General features: G+C 35.5%; 1 protein-coding gene and 1 long non-coding RNA gene across 3 annotated transcripts in view; both read right to left on the reverse strand.

The window, feature by feature from the left end:
• Positions 1-31: 31 nt before the first annotated feature.
• Positions 32-18,136, reverse strand: part of LOC149041577 (peroxiredoxin 2-like) — a 54,776-nt gene continuing 36,671 nt past the window's right edge. Inside the window, exons 6-12 of one of the 2 annotated variants that reach the window (XM_089214845.1) lie at positions 3,957-4,041; positions 3,345-3,381; positions 3,010-3,126; positions 2,235-2,357; positions 1,819-1,889; positions 1,356-1,388; positions 32-804 (exon numbers count right to left, since the gene is read on the reverse strand). In XM_089214845.1, the coding sequence (XP_089070971.1) occupies positions 1,357-1,388; positions 1,819-1,889; positions 2,235-2,357; positions 3,010-3,126; positions 3,345-3,381; positions 3,957-4,041 (465 nt within the window). In that variant the 3' untranslated portion in view covers positions 32-804; position 1,356. Of the gene's footprint in view, positions 805-1,236; positions 1,298-1,355; positions 1,389-1,818; positions 1,890-2,234; positions 2,358-3,009; positions 3,127-3,344; positions 3,382-3,956; positions 4,042-18,136 lie in introns of both variants that reach the window. The other variant, XM_089214842.1, reaches the window with a different exon arrangement.
• On the reverse strand, positions 10,453-15,805 carry LOC149041578 (uncharacterized). The gene is made up of 3 exons (XR_016189263.1): positions 15,414-15,805; positions 12,832-12,927; positions 10,453-11,260 (listed from the first exon to the last, which is right to left on the reverse strand). It is a non-coding gene; the product is annotated as an uncharacterized LOC149041578 (long non-coding RNA).

Below are 18,136 nucleotides of genomic sequence, written 5' to 3' on the forward strand. Positions count from 1 at the left end.
GGCGCGGGCTCATTTCCTGAACAGCGAATGCTTTTCGATTCCAAACTGAAAATTGTTTACTGACAATTTGTTCTATTGACTTGCTCACCTAGACTTAGGGAAACATTTCAACTCTTTAACCCCTCGGAGCTACTATCATGTAATGTCTCCCTACAGTATCAAGCCGAGCTAAGTATTAAGGTCGTGAGAATTAAGGAATTGATCGCCAAAATCCTCGTTGTCAGCAGCGTAGGAAATGTATAGCAAGAGAACGGGTTAAAGAATTGGTTTCAGAGTGAACTCGTGGAGTAACTGACCAGAGTATGTGAGGTGATTTTTAAATAGCAAGAAGTCTAATAATTCACTACAGCCATACTCATCGGAGGAACAAAACAAGGGAATCACCTCACCATTACTCCACCCCAATCCTACGCGCACAGAAGATTGCAGGCCTTTAAGGCCACTACAAAACAACTAAAGAGACTACTACAAAGATCTATCTTTAAGTTAGATTTGTTTCTCGATTCTCGCCAAAAGTTTTCGTACAAATCGTTGGTAACTTTTCTGGATGCAGAGTAAAACAATGCCACCTAAATTAAGACAACTCTCAGTTTTTTTTTCCAATTCCAAAGTTTGTTCAGTTTATTTCTTCTCTTCCTCATTTTCTCCTTCAGTCTGTTTTGCAAAGTACTTCTTCTTTTCTGTTGGATCAGGTATGATCGTCTCTTTACCAGGCTTCCAACCGGCCGGACAAACTTCCCCGTGTTTGTCAGTATATTGGAAAGCCTGGACTAAACGTAAAGTCTCGTCGACTGATCGGCCCACCTGCGAAATAACCAGTTTAGATTAACTTCTCTGAGTAGCTAAGTTATAAATAGTACTTCACACTTTATAAAACCAAAGACCGCGAACCGCAAAAAAATCAGGAGACTGGACACCAGGAGCCTTTTTTCTTGATACTATCTACTCAGCTTTTTTTCTCCCTTGTCCAAATCAAAATCGAAATATCGCTATTTTTCTAATGAAATAATAAAAACGTCACAAAATAAAAGGAAAGGGGTCCCCACTGCTTAACACTTAAACAATGAGCTTGAGATTTTTACCACGTGACAGTGGACGAGGGCCAGATTATATGACTGGACAGATAAATTTCTCAGCGTATCAAGAACAATTAACTGTAGAAGCAAACAGCTACATAAAACTCGCAGTAGAAATTCACGGTACAATTACAGTCATACATGTAAAGTTACAACATACTGGTAGATCATTCATTGTGATCTGTCGTAGAGTCCCTTTGTCATCGATTATAAATAGACCCCTGAAATAGAACAACAGGCATGCAATAAAAGTGGTCCTAGAAGTAAGAATATTCTCACCTTAACCAAATCTCCCCTGCCTAACTATCAGACCTGTTATATAGCATGAAGGAAGCAAAGTATAGCAACCTGATCAGACCTGGTCTGAGAGTGTATTTAATCCATGGATGTTATGCCCATTACGGGAACATCTCCCCCCCCCCCTCCCCCCAGCTCCCCCTCAAAAGTAAGGGGAAGGGGAAAAAACCATCCGACCAAGAGAGACTCTTCAGTATATGAGTTAAGTTTTTCTTAACTATGTGGTGTGACAGCCAACAATGCAACAAGATAATGCCAGTCAGGTGCTCAAAACTGGATATCTTGATCCAGGGAAGGAGCACTAACAAAGAAATGTTCAGCTTTTAGAAATCAAGAATAGGTAGATTGCAGATAATGAAATACTTTGTTCAAGTAGATATGGTCTATTAAATGATCATCATTATCATTATTATCATAACATCAAATAAGTTTTTTTGGTACATACCACACAGATGAATAGTGCTTTTTGTGTGCTCTGTTTGGCTGGCTTGAAAGTGATTAACAAGTACTCTTCCCCTTCGAGCAGCCAAGGCAACAGAATCATGCATCAAAAATTTAATTTCCAACCATTTCTTTGTATATTGTGAGAAATGTACTGATTTTTTTTATTTCTGTGTGGTATATACAGTGTACATGCTAATATAATTATTTACCTCACTGTAGGTGAAAGTGGTAGATATTTACTTAGCTGCTTTGCAGCTCGGTTAATATCCCCAGCTATTTCACCTCCACTTTGTTGAATAATGTTTCTTATTCCAAGAGGATCACAGCTGATAAACACTAAACACATGTTTAAATAGAATGGCCTACAGACACAAAAAGTCAGAAACATGAGGAAATACAAAACACAGATATCCTCACCTTAAGGTGTGACCTTCATTCTCAAGCAGTACTCCGTAATCTTTAGCAATTTGGTGGTTTAAGTCAGATAACAGAGGATATTTAAGCCTTCCCAGACCACCCTCTTTCCTTGGAGTGTTTATCCTAGAATTGAAAGGAATATAGGAACTTATTTATTGCCTCTGGTACCTCTGGGAATTCTTAACAATTCAATAGGTACAAGGATTGCTCTACTAGCTGTTTTGAGAATTCCTTAAATTACCAATCATGCTTAAAATAAGGGTGAACACTGCTGTAGCAATATATATCTTTGTGATTACCCATGAAGTCATTCAAACGTTCTCTCCTGGATGACTATATTGTAATAATCTAACACTTTACACAAACATATAGAATGAATGTAACTTCAAACTGAAATACATTTTATGGTAGATTTTTTTACCAAAAATGGAAATTCTTCCTTTTTTCCTTTAATTTCTGGCATTCTACAAATCTTCAATATAAATTGGAAATACCTTTCTCTGTTTTTTTAAAACTCTCAAATCCTTTAAAGTTACAAATTCAGTTCAAATTTAGGATTGACCCTTAAACCCCTGAGAGTGACTAACATCTAATTTCTCCTTACAACATCACCCCTAAATCAAACATTAAGGTCATGAGAATAAAGGAGATGATCACCAACTAAAGAAACTCTTGATTGTTGAACAAATTCTCCTTGTCAGAACCCTTGGAAATGTCTAGAGAGTAGTAATGGAGAATATACATACTGATGTTAGGGTGTAAAGGATTAACATACCAAGCTAAATGGGTAAAAACTGAATCTACTGAACAACCAACAACTTCAGTGTTGATTGCCCTGAACTCTTCAATTCTGTCACTAAAGGCAATGATCTCCGTTGGACAAACAAAAGTGCTGCAAATGACAACAAATAGCTGTTATTTGTAATGATTCAATTTAAAATAATATGCATGCAATTAATGAAACTTTTAATATCGGTCACCTTGAGAACAATGTTGACTACTCGGTAGCAATTGCAGAGAGATGACTAATTTGGCAGGATAGCATGAAGGTATACTTAGCAAAGTACAGCAAACTTTTAGTCAAAGAGTATTCTAACATCTAATACTCACAAGTCAAGGGAATAGAAAAAGAACACCAGATATTTTCCTGTGTAGGAAAAAGTAATAAATATAACACAAATTAGAATAAACTGGAAAGAAAAGACAAATCATCAACAGATGACCAAAAACATCAAGTGAACATGCCAGAATTTGAGCAAGGGGAAGGTTTATCAAAAATCTGTAGAAAAAACTGGAAGAAGAAGACAAATCATTAACAGATACTATTATATTATAGGTAATGAGAAACATTACAGAAACATGCCAAAAATTGAGCAAGGGGAAGGTTTTTGAAAGAGATAATAACATTTTTAACCAATGTTTCATTAGATGTATTTGGTCACAACAGGTCACTTGACTGAATCTGCCTCGTGCATCTCCACACAGGCAATGCCCATGCACTGACAAATATGTGTTCATTCAAGCCCAGGCAGAGGCCTCTGTTTATATAATAGCACATGCAAAAAGGAAAATATTTATAAGCATTACAGTTTCAAACTGCTCCTGGCAGAATTACCAGTAGCCACATACAAGATCTTTACAAACCTGTGATTGGACTTCACATATGGCTCTCAGTTTTCCAAGTTACAGCTGTATCTATGAGCTCACAGAAAAAAAACTTACCTCTAGAATCAGTCATCTTCAAATACTTGAACTCTCCATTAACAACTGCAGTCCCTTCCCAATGATCGAGGTTCTGGTTTAGAAACTGTGCAGAAAAAGACTCAAAGGTCACCATTTTACATCTAAAGGACAATATTTACATCAAAATCAGAAACAATCAAAGTGCTCTGTGAGCAAACTCGTGAATTGACACATGATTTTTTAGATTATGTTTAATGTTATCTGGTTTAGGGAATTTTGTGGTTGATTGTCATATCTAGAGTACGAGCAGTAGTTCAGTGTTCGCTAATGTAGCAAAGAAACAAAGTAACGTTGGGATAAGAAGGCATTACCATTGAAATGATCATGCTATTACATTTGGCAAGGTGGATGATGTCATGTGTTTTAAACGTCTATCATTTTTTTTGTTTCTGGTTTAAGAGAAAAGGTTGGAAGTAAATGTGGGTGAAAAGTGAGATTTACTGTCTTTCGTTGTAAATATTAGAAAATCAAGGCAATACTGTCTTAATGAAAACATTAACGATTCCCTCTTTATCAAAAGAGACAAACGGGAACGAGTTTTGAGTGATATAACTAAGCTAAGCCTGCCACCGTCATTTTGGATCTCCGCCTGGGTAGATTTAAGTCACGTGCTAGGCAACGTAAAATTAATAACAAGATAGAATTTCATTTCAGGCCTATTTACCAATTTTGTGGTGTGTAACTTTCGCATTTTAGTACGTTGTATGTATGTTGAATCTTCAAATTGTCTTGAAACTTAAAAGAAAATTGTTCTTTTAAAATTCACTGAAAATCGGTAGCTAAAACTGTTTGTTTAGGTGTTATTTGATTTTCGTGTTAACTTGTTATTTCGTCAGTCGCCGGCATCTTTTGTTGCTTCACACAGGAAAAACACACACGACGAAACGTAATGATCAATTTTGTCCTCAATCTCACGCTATAACAGAAAAAGCTTTTGAACATCTGTAAACTCCGAGCGCTTCGCAGTAAGTGATATTTTCAATGAATCTTCGGATTGTTTTCAAGTTCAAGGATTGTAAATTACAATTTTATGAAAAACGAAGGCTGTTCTGTTATTTCAGTGTGAATCCTTGCATGCCTGCCAGTCGCTGGCGCCGCTTGTTGAAACTAAAACGTAAAAAAAAAACTCTTTAAAGATTATAATTGGCTTCTTTTTCACCCCACCACTATTCTTAGCAACAAAGGTCGCCATTTCGTCTTTTTATTGCTCGCCAAAAACTATCAAATGCACTCAAAAGCCTAAAATCTAAAAAAAGTTTACAGGAATCGACCAATCGAGCGAGCGAGCGAATGCCATTCCCCACATCGTACCTATAACTCGCTCTTGCGCATGCGCACAATTCACGAGTTAAAAAGGGAACACAAAAAAGATTTCTCCTATCAAGAACTCAGATATTCTGGGACTGAATTGCCCTTTCCAAACACCAAAGACTTTTTACTGGGATACCTGTGGTAGCCCAGTCATAAAATGCCTTTGTTTTTTTGTCGTTTTTTTTTTTTTTTTCCTCCGCCACAAAATGGAAAAATTGCGCAATAATACCCAGAGGTCAATGGGGCCTCAACACCATGACAACTAACTGTGATCCAATGAGGTGTTCACATACTGATCACGCGTGTTATCCCTCGACACCATGACAACTAACTGTGACCCAATGAGGTGTTCACATGCTGATCACGCGTGTTATCTTAACAATGATTGACGTTGTCATGCACAGACAGGGCCGGGTCACATGACGAACACGAGATTTTGCTCATGAAACTCTTTGGTCAGTTGTTTTGAATTTCAACGTAATTGGATTGCGATCTCCTGGAGCATTATAGCGCAAACGCGCAAAATACTTACAGACGCATATACAAGTCGTATTCATCGCGGCTAATCCACACTGAAAGATGTTATTGAGCGGTAATTTTGAAACGGATTGAGTCGCGAATGCTTGAAAGCCATTAAAGCCTAAACGCTGTTCAACTACTGAAGAACATAACTATATGGGATGCAAACTGCTTGTGAAGAAAGACGACATGTTGGATTCACTTGATGGCAAGGAACGTAGCTACGATAACAGTACGAATGGTATAAATTTCACGATCAGAAAGGTGAATCTTATGTTTGTTTTCATTGTAGTTGTATGGATATTCTTTTTTTAATAAATACGTGATCCAAAACCCTGTGTTTTTTTGTGTATAATGTTGTTATGTTAAATATTGTTTACGCAATTGTCTTGTCACAAGCGGCCCAAGCTCACGTCTCGAGAAAAAGCCAACGATTAACTCATGAACGCGTCACGCGTTGTGTGACTCGGTGTTAAGTTACGAGAGGAACTGCACGCTATAAGGAATAGTACAGGGAACGAAGTACGGTCGATTTACAACGATACATATTTCGAAATATAAACATTTTTCTCGTAAAATCAATAAAACTTACTCATACCCTGTGTATCCGTTGCATAGCATGCCTATGTTTTGAAATAGGTGTATTTTCTTAAGCTTGCTTTACCATCACTGTGCACATCATCTACTTTAATTACGTTGATAAAATCTGTCCAGACATCACACCAACCAACTCGCGCGCAAAGTAAGAAGACTATAATGAAGGCTTGAAATAATATTGCGATCGATTTTCATCAAGAAATGGGCCAGGAATATTCCATAATAGTGCAAATAATCGTGAAGGCGGATTGCAAAACAGCGATTGCGTGACGCTCGGTAAGCTGTAAGATGACATGTTATCATATACCAGACGTAAAAACTCTTCAGATTCTTAGTCTGCATTTTGTACCCACTCTGCAGTCTGCAGTCTATATTTTGTATCCGGTCTGCAGTCTATATTTTGTATCCGGTCTGCAGTCTGCTGTCTGCATTTTGTACTAACAGGTATCCGTGGAACCAATACAGTTTATTTTTGGTTACATTTATTCGCAAAACACACATAATCTCCCACAAAATACCTGTGAGTGAGGTAATTCGACATTTTCGTTCTTTCCCACATTAATATTCTTCTCTCCTTTTGTAAGAATGTAGACATCACTCACAATGTTTCAAGTAATCCACCCACCCTACAAAAAAGGAACTCTTGCACGCATAGCATGCCTATGTTGTGAAATAGGCGTATGCCCTTGGCCAGACTTGAGCGCACTAATTCAGTATACTAGTCCGACACCCGTAGTATCACTACACTTGATTCCAAGGATCCAGTGCCATCCAGGTATCCCAGTTACCCTGCTCACAGGGTCTAGTTTGCTACACTTCACCACCCCTTTCTCAATAACTCCAAAGAGCTGAGTTAAAGCAAAGGGTGTTCCCAATCCCATTTCAAACACTGATTTTAGAAAAATTCATGTTTCACCAATACTTTAAACAGCATTTCATGCATCAAAAATTTAAAAGGGAAATTTCATATCACTCTTTTTAAGTGCAATCTTCCAGGCAGGGAAATCTTTAGGTTTTCACAAAATGATAGAAAAAATAAGCTGGTTTCATAATAGGAGGCAAATCAGGCTTCAAAATGCTTCATAAATTCACAAATTGAGCTAGCCTTTCTTTAAAATTCACATGTCACAAATTAATTTTGACATTTAAATCACGAGTTTACTGTACATATAAACCTTTTGCCATCCTCTCCAAACATTTGATTTTTTATGAGCCACTCCAACTGTTAAATGTACATCATTCCATGTCAATTACCTCAGAGAATCTGGAGTTACCACATTAATACAATGTATTTGGCTGTAACCAATATCCTTGCTATAAGCCAACTGACCCCAAACTTCCAATGTGTAAAATTAACTCAACCCTTTAAATTCCAAGATATGGCTGTTAATTCTCTCTTCTAGCTGCTACTTATTTCCTTATAAATTAGTAACAAGAATTTGGTGTTAAATCAAGATAACAAATTCTAATTGAGAAGCATTCACATCACCTGTTTGCTGGATAATGTATGAACATTATAAGGAAAAATTACACATTCATCACTTTTGGGAATTAAAGGGTGAACCAACGTGAATATTAGTCAAGACCTATTCTTGGACTACATAATATAAAAAAGACCCAACAATTTTGCATACATTTACACTAAAATCTGCTTTTCTCTCAAATGAAATTTGTAAAAAAGCTATGCAATGAAAAGATGAAAGTTAACAAAGGTTCCCCTGCATAAAACACATGCACAAAAAAATTGAAGCTTTACTTTGAGTGAAAATAACTTGGCTTATAGCTGAATAATTACAGTATATCAAAATGATACCCTCAAGGTCACAAGTTTTTCAATTGTTATCACCTAGCTGTTGTTGATATTGTCAATACAGAGTTACTGTTATTAAGTGAATTGAGAAACATGATTTGGAAATAAATGTCACCTTACAGCTTATGGCAACCTTGAGTAAATGCTGCAATGCAAATGCTGAAAATCTAATAAACACCTTGACTTTTGATCAAAGGAGCAATGAAAGTGGATCATTTGTAAATTTTCCACAAAATTAACATTAAAAAAATTATGAGAGCTTGAAAATTTTAAATTCCATAAAAATCAATTGATGATTTGTATGACCAAAATTGAGACTGCAGACTGGGTACAAAGTACATGCTGCATCAAAATATTTCTCTCTTGCTAAACACAGCATACCAGCATGTATTAGTCTAAGATGCTGAGTGAAAAACACTTAATAATATTCCCTGGAAGAGCATTACTGTTAAAATGCATGTCATGTTATCTCCCTAATATATTTCAATCAGTGTTTATTCACACTGTGTATACTGCAATCTTTCCCTTCAACCCTTTAACTCCAAATAATAATTCTCCTTACTGTCTGCCATACCATTCTTATGATGCTAGTTGAAAGAATTTGTTATTGGATCAAATAATCCCCTAAATGATACTTTTCTTTATTCTCATCACTTTTTTGTTTAATTGATATTGTCTTGTCACCCATGGGAGTTAAAGAGCTAAGTAAAACACTGAAAATGCCAAGCTCAGAAGGCATTAAACAATGATTTTTAGAAGTATGTAGGTGTCATGCTTTAAAATTTCAGACATGGGCAGTGAGAATATTTTAGCAATGGACATTATTACATAATGAGCATAATTAGAATTATATGGCGCACAGATATGAATGATCCAATACCCTTCGCAGAAAATAAAAAAATTTTCAATGATAATGGCAGCTAACTAAAATCACTATAAAGTTACATATGTGACAGAGTCACTTAGGCTTATTTCCTACTTAAAACATGTTTGTTCTGTTTATTCTATTTTATGGAATTTTAGGGATTTGTTAGTAATGTGTTAATTTTGTTAGTAATGTGTTAATTGTATTATTCCTTTAATTGCCGATTTCCCCTATGTAATTCCTGTTTAATCAATCGCTCCTAGCCCAAATTTGGTTTTAAGTTATTTTTATCTTTTCCTGTATTTGACTATAAGTTACAACTGTTTGCTCGGTGAGTTCAGTTGATTTGTTGCCTTCCTGAGAGTGTCTTTAAAGCGGATTTTAAGCTATACTAGCTTTTGGTATGTTTCAGTATTTTATGTTTGTTTATGGTTGTTTGAGCCCTAAGCTTAACATATAGTTGTTTCCATTTGTATTTTTGTAGTGATTTTCGGGTTAGAATCTGCTTAGTTTAGCCACGTACTCTTTCTATCTTATACTGTATCTTATTTGTTTACGCTGACCCTTGTCGCACAGCATGTAAGTTCTCTGCTATGTGAACTACAATTGTTTTCGTTTTAGCAGCTGTAATATTTTGCTCACCTGCTTCCAATTCATTGTTGCTATGATTCCTGTGTTTTCATTACACTAGTAATTTCATTTTCTCCTTTCACTGTTTATTACTGTATTGGCTCAAGTTGTAATATTAAGCCTAGCTTGTAGTCTCTGTTGAGTTCATGTCTGGTTTAGCAATCACTATTTTCGATAGTTTCTGTCACACAATTTCCTGTTTACAAGTACTTTGTTTGTTTCTTTCCTTTACTGAATTATTTCTGTCTGTAGGATATCTTTTACTGTTAAGTACTTTTTCCTAAGTCATTTTAATCCTGCTACATCATTTGGCTCATTAGAACTTTGTTTTCTTATTTATTGTTTAGTGTCACTCGTTCCCGTTTTTTTATTGTACTGTTGCACTCATTTGCTGTGTAATAAACTTGTAAATCTTCCCTCGGATCTTTTGTTCTTACGTCGACCGTTTAGCCGTCTTACACATAGAGATAAGAAAACCTTCTAATTCCCTTGAGAAGATAAAAACACTTCATTACTGGAGGCAACAAACTAAAAGCTTGGCTCAAAAGGTAAGTTTTGAGACTATGCTTAAAACTAGGTACAGGTCAGTGATGTCACTAAGTAGACTTCCAGTCTCAATCACTCTGATAAAGGGCTAAGGCTCAAAACATCAACTGTTAAACTCTTCACAGTGGCAAATTTACCCTATCAATTCAGTTGATAATACTAAATTACCCTGGTATAGTCTCTCTCACCAACATAGCACCACGGTTTCTATAGAAACTTAACCCCCTTTATTCCAAAGGTTCCATCACCATGGAATATGACCTCAGCAAGTTGATAAAGGGGTCATAAGAAGTTAATTATCAAGTGCGTGCACAGTGCAAAGCCTCAGGTGGATACTGGTGTAAACACAAGCTCAAAGGGGCTGTGTATTCTCCTAACCTTGGTTTCTTAAAATCCATCCCACAAGGACAGCTGATTCTTTTGTAAAAAGTTAGCTCTTGGTTTGCTAAGGGAATAACTCTACAATAACAAAGCTCTAGAGCACTGACTAAGGGAAACCTTTGCCACACTTAGTGCAAGGAATGAAATGTTATGGGAACAGAAATGAACACACTACATATTCTTAACATAGATTTTTCCATAGATATCAAAACACAAATGCAACAAACTAAAAATTCAGTAACAGGAGTTTTTTGTTCTAATCTTGACCCTCATTTAAAATGTTTTTGGTTATGGATGGATTTGTTCTGCAATAGTTTCCATCTATAACTAGTTAAAAATTAAAGGTTCCAATGACACATACTGCATGTACTATCCAATGTTTAGAAATGCCATGTTTGAGTTTAAACCTGTCTCTCTTGACCATTAAAATCCCCTTTTACACAAAAAGGTTTTTTCTCGCACAAAGGGCAAAGGCTCTGCTTAGAAATTAAGAAATTTTATTGACATGTACCAGTAAATAGAAGAAGATAAAAGAAAAGATCAGTTTCCTTATCTTTAGAAGTTCCTCTTTGAACTATTTACACTTAATTTTCTCAGCAACAGTTTGGTGTGGTAAGTATTCTCCTACAGTGTAAGTATAATATCCATTGTAAGAGGAGGACATTTTGGAGTTTAAATACTAGCATTTGTGGTTTAGTTAGAAAAATCCGCTTTCATTTAGCTAAGAACTTTCTTTGAAGAGAAATTCTAACCCAGATTAAATATGCCAACAAAACAACCTCTTGCTCTCTAAGAAAAACAAATCAACTGTGTTTGCTCCAATCAGTCAAGAAAAAAATATTCAATTTTCCACCTGGAAAATATTTCTTTCATAACTAAAACTGATTTAAAATTTCTCTTTCAAAATATTATCATCAGCAACAGGGGTGTAATTAAAAAATGGCTTATCTTTATGGTGATGTCCAAGTTACATGTACATTCATCAAATTAAATATGATAAGCATTTGCCAATAAACAACTTCCAAAGAGCATAAAAGGATAGTTATTGCCCTATAGAATTTTCAGGATATAGTTCATAATCTTTTGTACTATTCTCACAGAAGTATTTCTAGGAAACATCTAAGGCTTTTTCTAGGAGGAGAGTACTTAGAGAAATGAAATCATTTCAAGGAAACTTTATAAAATGACATTGGGTTCATATTTTATTATAGTAACATTTTGTAATAATTTAGTTTTGTTGTTCTTAGAGAAAAAGAAGAAATGAAAATTAGTTTGGTATTCCAAAAGTTACTTGAAAGAACTTTTATTAGTCCATGGATACATTCAATATAAAATATATCAATGAAAGTGAAATTTCATCTGTAAGAAAATGTATGTAGGAGTATATAAGTAGGTAAATCTCTTGGTATTTTTCATTGACTGGTAAAAGCTACAATAAAAATTATAAAATTCAAATATTTACATTTTGTATGTGATTTCCACTTGAGAGACTTTACCTTAACGGAGAATTACATTAACCCAGTCCACCAAACTAAATGACATCCAATGAGTTTTTTGAATGATGAAGAAAGTAAATTTTTTGAGTTACAACAGTTTTCAATGAGTTGTTTTAAATGTTTGACTTGAAAATATTTACAAAATCTAGGAAATTATCTGTCGTAGGAATTCGTTTCATTTGAAAATAACCTTTTAACTGGTTCACCAGCTCTTGAATAACAGTTGCTCAATTCATTTAATCCTTTCACCCCCAGATCTAATTAGTAATTCTCCTTATTGTCTGCCAACCAATTCTTATGACAATAGTTTGGAGAATTTGGTAGTGGGTCAACTAATAATCTCTCAATTGTCTCCTTGATGTTGTATTCATTTGCTATGGTAAGGAAAATTCTCGGTTTCTTGGTCACTCATGGGAGTTGAGGGTAATAAGCTGAGACTTCTTCTCCACTGGAAAATGTGATTGGTCATTTTTTAATCTTAAGAGGACTTTTAGTTAAATTCATTCAGTGCAGAAATCATTCCCTGAAAGTTTAATGTTACTGTACATTGAAAAACATACTTTACGATAGTTGCTAGTCTGACAGTAACTGTACTTTCTACTTTGTTATCATCAGAACATTTTGGATAGTCAAACTAATGTTTATTATTTATAGCAACGTTCTCTAATTTCTTACTGTAAAGTTAGTCAAACAACTTACTATTTGCAGAGTTCTCCATCATCAATCTCCTGTGCGTTTTCCATTCCAATTATCTAATCCTATTTGAATCCCTGTTTTTGTCCTCATCTTACAACTCTGCAAATCCAATAAAATAATTGATTAATAACATAAAACACACATGGTTAGTTTTCTTTTTGTCAGATAAGCCATCTACTGTGTTTAAACTAGCATTAGTGGCCTTATTAACCCTTTAACTCCCATGAGTGACCAAGACAGAATTTCTCCTTACAATATCCATACAATATCAACCAGTTTAGTGATGAGAATAAAGAAAAATATCAATTTGGGGATAATTAGTTGATTCAATACTCAATTATCTGAACTAACATGATAACAATCGTATGGTTGACAGAAAGGAGAAATACAAATTTTATCTGGGAGTTAAAGGGTTAAAGTCCTTATAGCCTAGCTTTAGGTGGTGCTAAAATTAAGAATTATTCCTTAAGCAATGGCAATGTCTACGAGCTTAAGTCATCTCTTCTATGAACGTATTTCACACGTAAGTTTCTTTTATTATAACATAAAGAAAACCATGATGAAGAATTTCTTTGATACCAATGTTTACCATCAACAAAGGCTCTGCTGTATTACTCGCTTCATCAAACAGTACTGTAAATCATCTCCTTCAAACAGACATTGCATAGATTAGGAAATTGAGAAGACTTCAGGGAGGCTTAGGAACTTCAAACATACTTCAGTTTTACAATATCCAATGCAGAGTTACTGTTATATCTGTATGAGTGAATTTAGAAATATGATTTTGAACTTAACAGGGTTTTCTTTAAGGTTTTAAGTAGCCAGAGCTTTTTTAAAGGTAAACGGTTGTGGGTCTTGAAATCCAATATGGCGGACAAAATGTCATATTGTTTGTACAGGTACTTTCCTGCCACCACAGCAAGATTTGTCAAAAAGACAGTCCCCATCAGAATGCTTTTAAACTAACCTTGAGTCAAAGTCTTTTTATGTTTTCAGAAAAGATAGGCACTGCAAATTTATATTTTTATTGAGCCCAAGTTTAGACCTGATAAACATCATCTCTGTGTGGGCTCTCAAAGCGATGAAAGTAGCCAGCGAAACCTTACAGAGAAGCCGTACTTTGCCGTAAGGAAATAAATAGGAATAGGAATAAAAGACCAAGGAATTCCCAACTGTAACAACTCTGGTTCTAAAGACCTAGAAATTCCAAGTTAATAGCCAACAGGACTTGGAATTCCAATGAATTCCTAGGAATTCCAACTCGGAGCACCAACAACTTTCCCTGCAAGGCTGTAAATCTAAAAACTTGCCAAACAAATCCTAGGAATTTTCAGGAATTTCTAAGAATGTTTTTAAGAATTACTGGGAATTTTAGGCAACTAACATGAAATAAATACTAGAAAATTAAAAAATCCCAACTAAAAATTCAAGTATTCAGTGAAATTTATTTACATGCTTAACTCTGGTTTACATGTAAAATATTTTTGATTGTATATTAACTACAAAATGTAGCAATATTAGGATGGAATTTAATTCTTTTTTTTCTTGAAAACTTTGTAAGCATTATCCTGAGTCACTGCTGTTCATATAAAATAGTCCTAATCAATTATTAAATTTGGTTTGACACAAATTGTGAATAAAATCTGTTGATTCTTTTCCATAAAATACAATAACTTGAATTATATTTATTGCAAGAAATACTATCAGTCAAAACATAGTCTTTAAATGAATCATTTAATTTTGGATGATGATACAAATGATATTTAACCCTTTTGCTCCCAGAGTCAAGCTTTGACTTGGTTTTATGTGGTTGTACCTTCTTTGGATAAAGCTCTCGTGTGTAAAAATTAAAGGTAAGCTGTCAAGCAGTACTTTCATGTTTTACTGTTTGTTTTTGTTGATTCTACACATTGAAATTCAAAGATTTCTTCCCAATTTTGACTTAGCACACTTGGGAGTGAAGAGATTAATTACAGTTAAATAAAATTGATTTTTGAATTAAATCTAGTTGTAACTGTAACAGTAACTTAGAATAAAGTTTCCCTAAACTGCAGACAAGTTGTCTACAATAAGCCTTTCCATTTTGTATCTGGATTCCATGACATAAAAAAATGAATGAGCTCAGACAAGGCCTTAGATAGCTATAAGGAAAAGGGCATTCATTGGAATCTTAATTTGACAAAGTGCATTGGGAAATCTCTGTTATATCAAATGACTTTTACTGTATATTGGAGTAAACACATCTCTTCCATAGATTTTACTAAAAAAAAGGGCGGAATACATTATTTTGTTTTTATCAAAGGAGGGCTTCTTTATGTAATCAGGTTTGTTTAATCACAGTTTGTATTATGAATCTAGAATGTTCCCAAACGTGACTAAAGTAATCTTGAAACCTTACTGATATATATAATTATTTCATTGTAAAGTGTAAGCTTAAGAAACTGCGGCATGCAAGTGACCGTTTCGATTCTCAGAATTATTTGAGTTTCGGTTACGCCGAGAGTTATGTAAGCTTAATTCAAGCCGTTATATCTATTCTTTGGTAAGATTTTGATCACGTAACGAATATCGCAATTTTTACTCACCACAAACTTTCAAAATCGTAGCATTAAGAATGGCCACTCGACCTTTGTTTGTACCAGTCAATATGTCAACTGTTGTCCCATCTCTTAATTCCACGGCGCCAACGACTTTCTTTTCATTTACAACATTCACGCTGTTCTCGTTTTCCCAATGAACCACAATAAAACCCATCTTTAGAAATGTTATATTAAACAAAACAGTTGAGAAAAGAAATAACTTGACGCACGAGCGATCAACCGTTGAAAAGTTCATTCAAAGACAGGCGCCAAATGGAGTCTTCTTTGTTTTCGATCACGGGCATGATCACGTGGATCTTTTAAGAATAGTCGTTGCTTAGCAAAGAGAATCCGCTGGCTTGCCAGATTGCAGTTTCAAGAGAAGCGCACAACTTCATTCTGACTTCTAACTTCATTCTGACTTCTCTGACTGGTTGTCTGCTTTTGGACGATGGATACCTTGGATCCATGTTCAAACGATGATATAAATAATGATGTGAGCTCACTCTCACTGGCCGAAAGTTGTCGAGGAAACAGACTCAAAACCCACTCTGAGCAAGCTTGGTTGCTGTGCTATAATAATAACAATAATAATAATGACAATCTTTAATGAGGAAACTTTTTCACTAAAAAGTGGTTTACAAAAAGGACCTCGAAAATTAAAAATTAAAAATTTACAATGAATAAAAATGCTAAAAGATGCTACTAAAAACTAATGTATCTTATGTGTAATACAAAACTTAAAACAATGAATTAAAAATCTGACGCTTCAAAATATTTACATTATCAGAGGCTCGTATAGTTTTGTCCAGCGAGTTAAAATCACTTACAGCATGATAGCCAGTTCTTTGTTTGCCCCAGTTTCTTTTAACGGATGGAATTTTGAGGTTTGCTTTATTTCTTGTGTTGTAACTATGCTGTTCTTGCTGAGTGACTAATGTTAGTTCGTGATGCGTGAGACCATTAAGACATTTATATACATGTACGCATCGGCGCTGGAAGCGCCTTTTTTCTAGTGATAACCACTTCAGTGTAGTTAACGCATCAGACGCAGAGGAATACAGTGGTCGATCTAATATTATTTTAGCCGCCTTATTTTGAAGCACTTGCAAACTAGACATTAAAGTTATATTATGTTTGTCTCCCCAAACTAAATCAGCATACTCGAATAAGGGCATAACAAGGCTTTTATAAAAAAGGATGCGCGCCTTAAACGGTAACAAATGCTTAATGCGTCTAAGTAGGCCAAGCCTTTGATTAACTTTCCCTGCCATGTATTCGACATGATTTGTCCACGAAAAATCAGACGATATAAAGATTCCAAGATATTTAAAACAAGTAACATTGTTTATACAATGATCAAAGATTGAAACAGTTAGAGCTATTTTCCTCTGTAACTTCTTGTTACTGCCTATAAGCATGCATTTGGTTTTGTCCAGATTCAGTGTTAACTTATGTTCATTCAGCCATTTCGCCACAGCCAGGAGGTCTTGGTTGAGCTTTTCAGTCAGCTCCTGAGAGGAAGACCCATAGCAGTAGATCACCGTGTCATCTGCATAAAGTGATGCTTGACAGGCATCTAGAACGCTTGGAAAATCGTTAATGTAGATGACAAATAGCAGAGGACCCAGAATACTTCCCTGAGGGACCCCATGGGTAACTGGCAATTCATCAGACAACTCATTCCCACAACATGTACGCTGTTTCCTGTCAGTAATGTAAGAGCGGAACCACTGAAGCGAGTTCTCACATAAACCAATTTTGGAGAGCTTGCGTAACAAAATCCGATGGTCCACAGTGTCGAAAGCCTTGGTTAAATCCAAAAACACGGCCCCACACAGTTTACCTTGTTCCATGTTCAATAAGACTTCATCAGCAAATGATGTCAAAGCAGATTCAGTAGAGAGCCCCTTCCTGAATCCAAACTGTTTCCTTGTGAGAAGGTTGTTAATAACCAAGTGCTGGTACAGCTGGGAATGCACGGCTTTCTCGAGAATTTTACTGAGTGTCGGTAAAATAGAGATAGGTCGATAGTTCGATGCATTTGACCGGTCGCCTGATTTAAACAAGGCTGTAATTTTTGAGCATTTCCATAATTTAGGAAATTTACCAGTAAGAATCGATCGATTCAACAGCTTAGTGATGGAGGGAGTGATTGTATTAGCAGAGCTCTTGAGTAGTCTAGCACTAATTTTGTCCAAACCAATTGCTTTATTTGTCTTCAAAGAGGTAAGCTGCTGAAGCACAAACGATTCCTCTAGTTCAGTTAACTGGAACTGAGACAACGGTTGTTCTAAAACCAAGTTGCAATTCGACCAGGTAGTCGTTATTTTGTCAGCAAGGCGCTTGCCTATGGATGCAAAGAAGCTATTCAAAGCAACAGCAATGGATTTGGAAGTGGTGTGCTGAATGCCATCGGAAATGATGCACTGAACCTTTTCTGAGGATGAATTACGATTGCAAGCTTCGTTTACAGCTTTCCACATTTTGCCGTGATCTCCTCTGGCTTCCTCGATCATTTCGCAGTAATATTTCGGCTTAGCAGATTTTACTAAGCGGTTTACTTTGTTCCTCAGTTTCCTGTAAGTGTTCCAGTGCTTTTCTGAGTTCGATTTACGTGCTTTACGATGATACCAGTCTCGATCTCTCATTGATTCGCTAATTTTGCTATTCATCCAAGGAATAGGTGTTCCCTTCACACGTCGTCGTTTGACAGGTGCATGATCGTC

This window comes from Pocillopora damicornis, chromosome 8, assembly GCF_964200805.1.
Source record: "Pocillopora damicornis chromosome 8, jaPocDami1.2, whole genome shotgun sequence".
NCBI lineage: Eukaryota > Metazoa > Cnidaria > Anthozoa > Scleractinia > Pocilloporidae > Pocillopora > Pocillopora damicornis.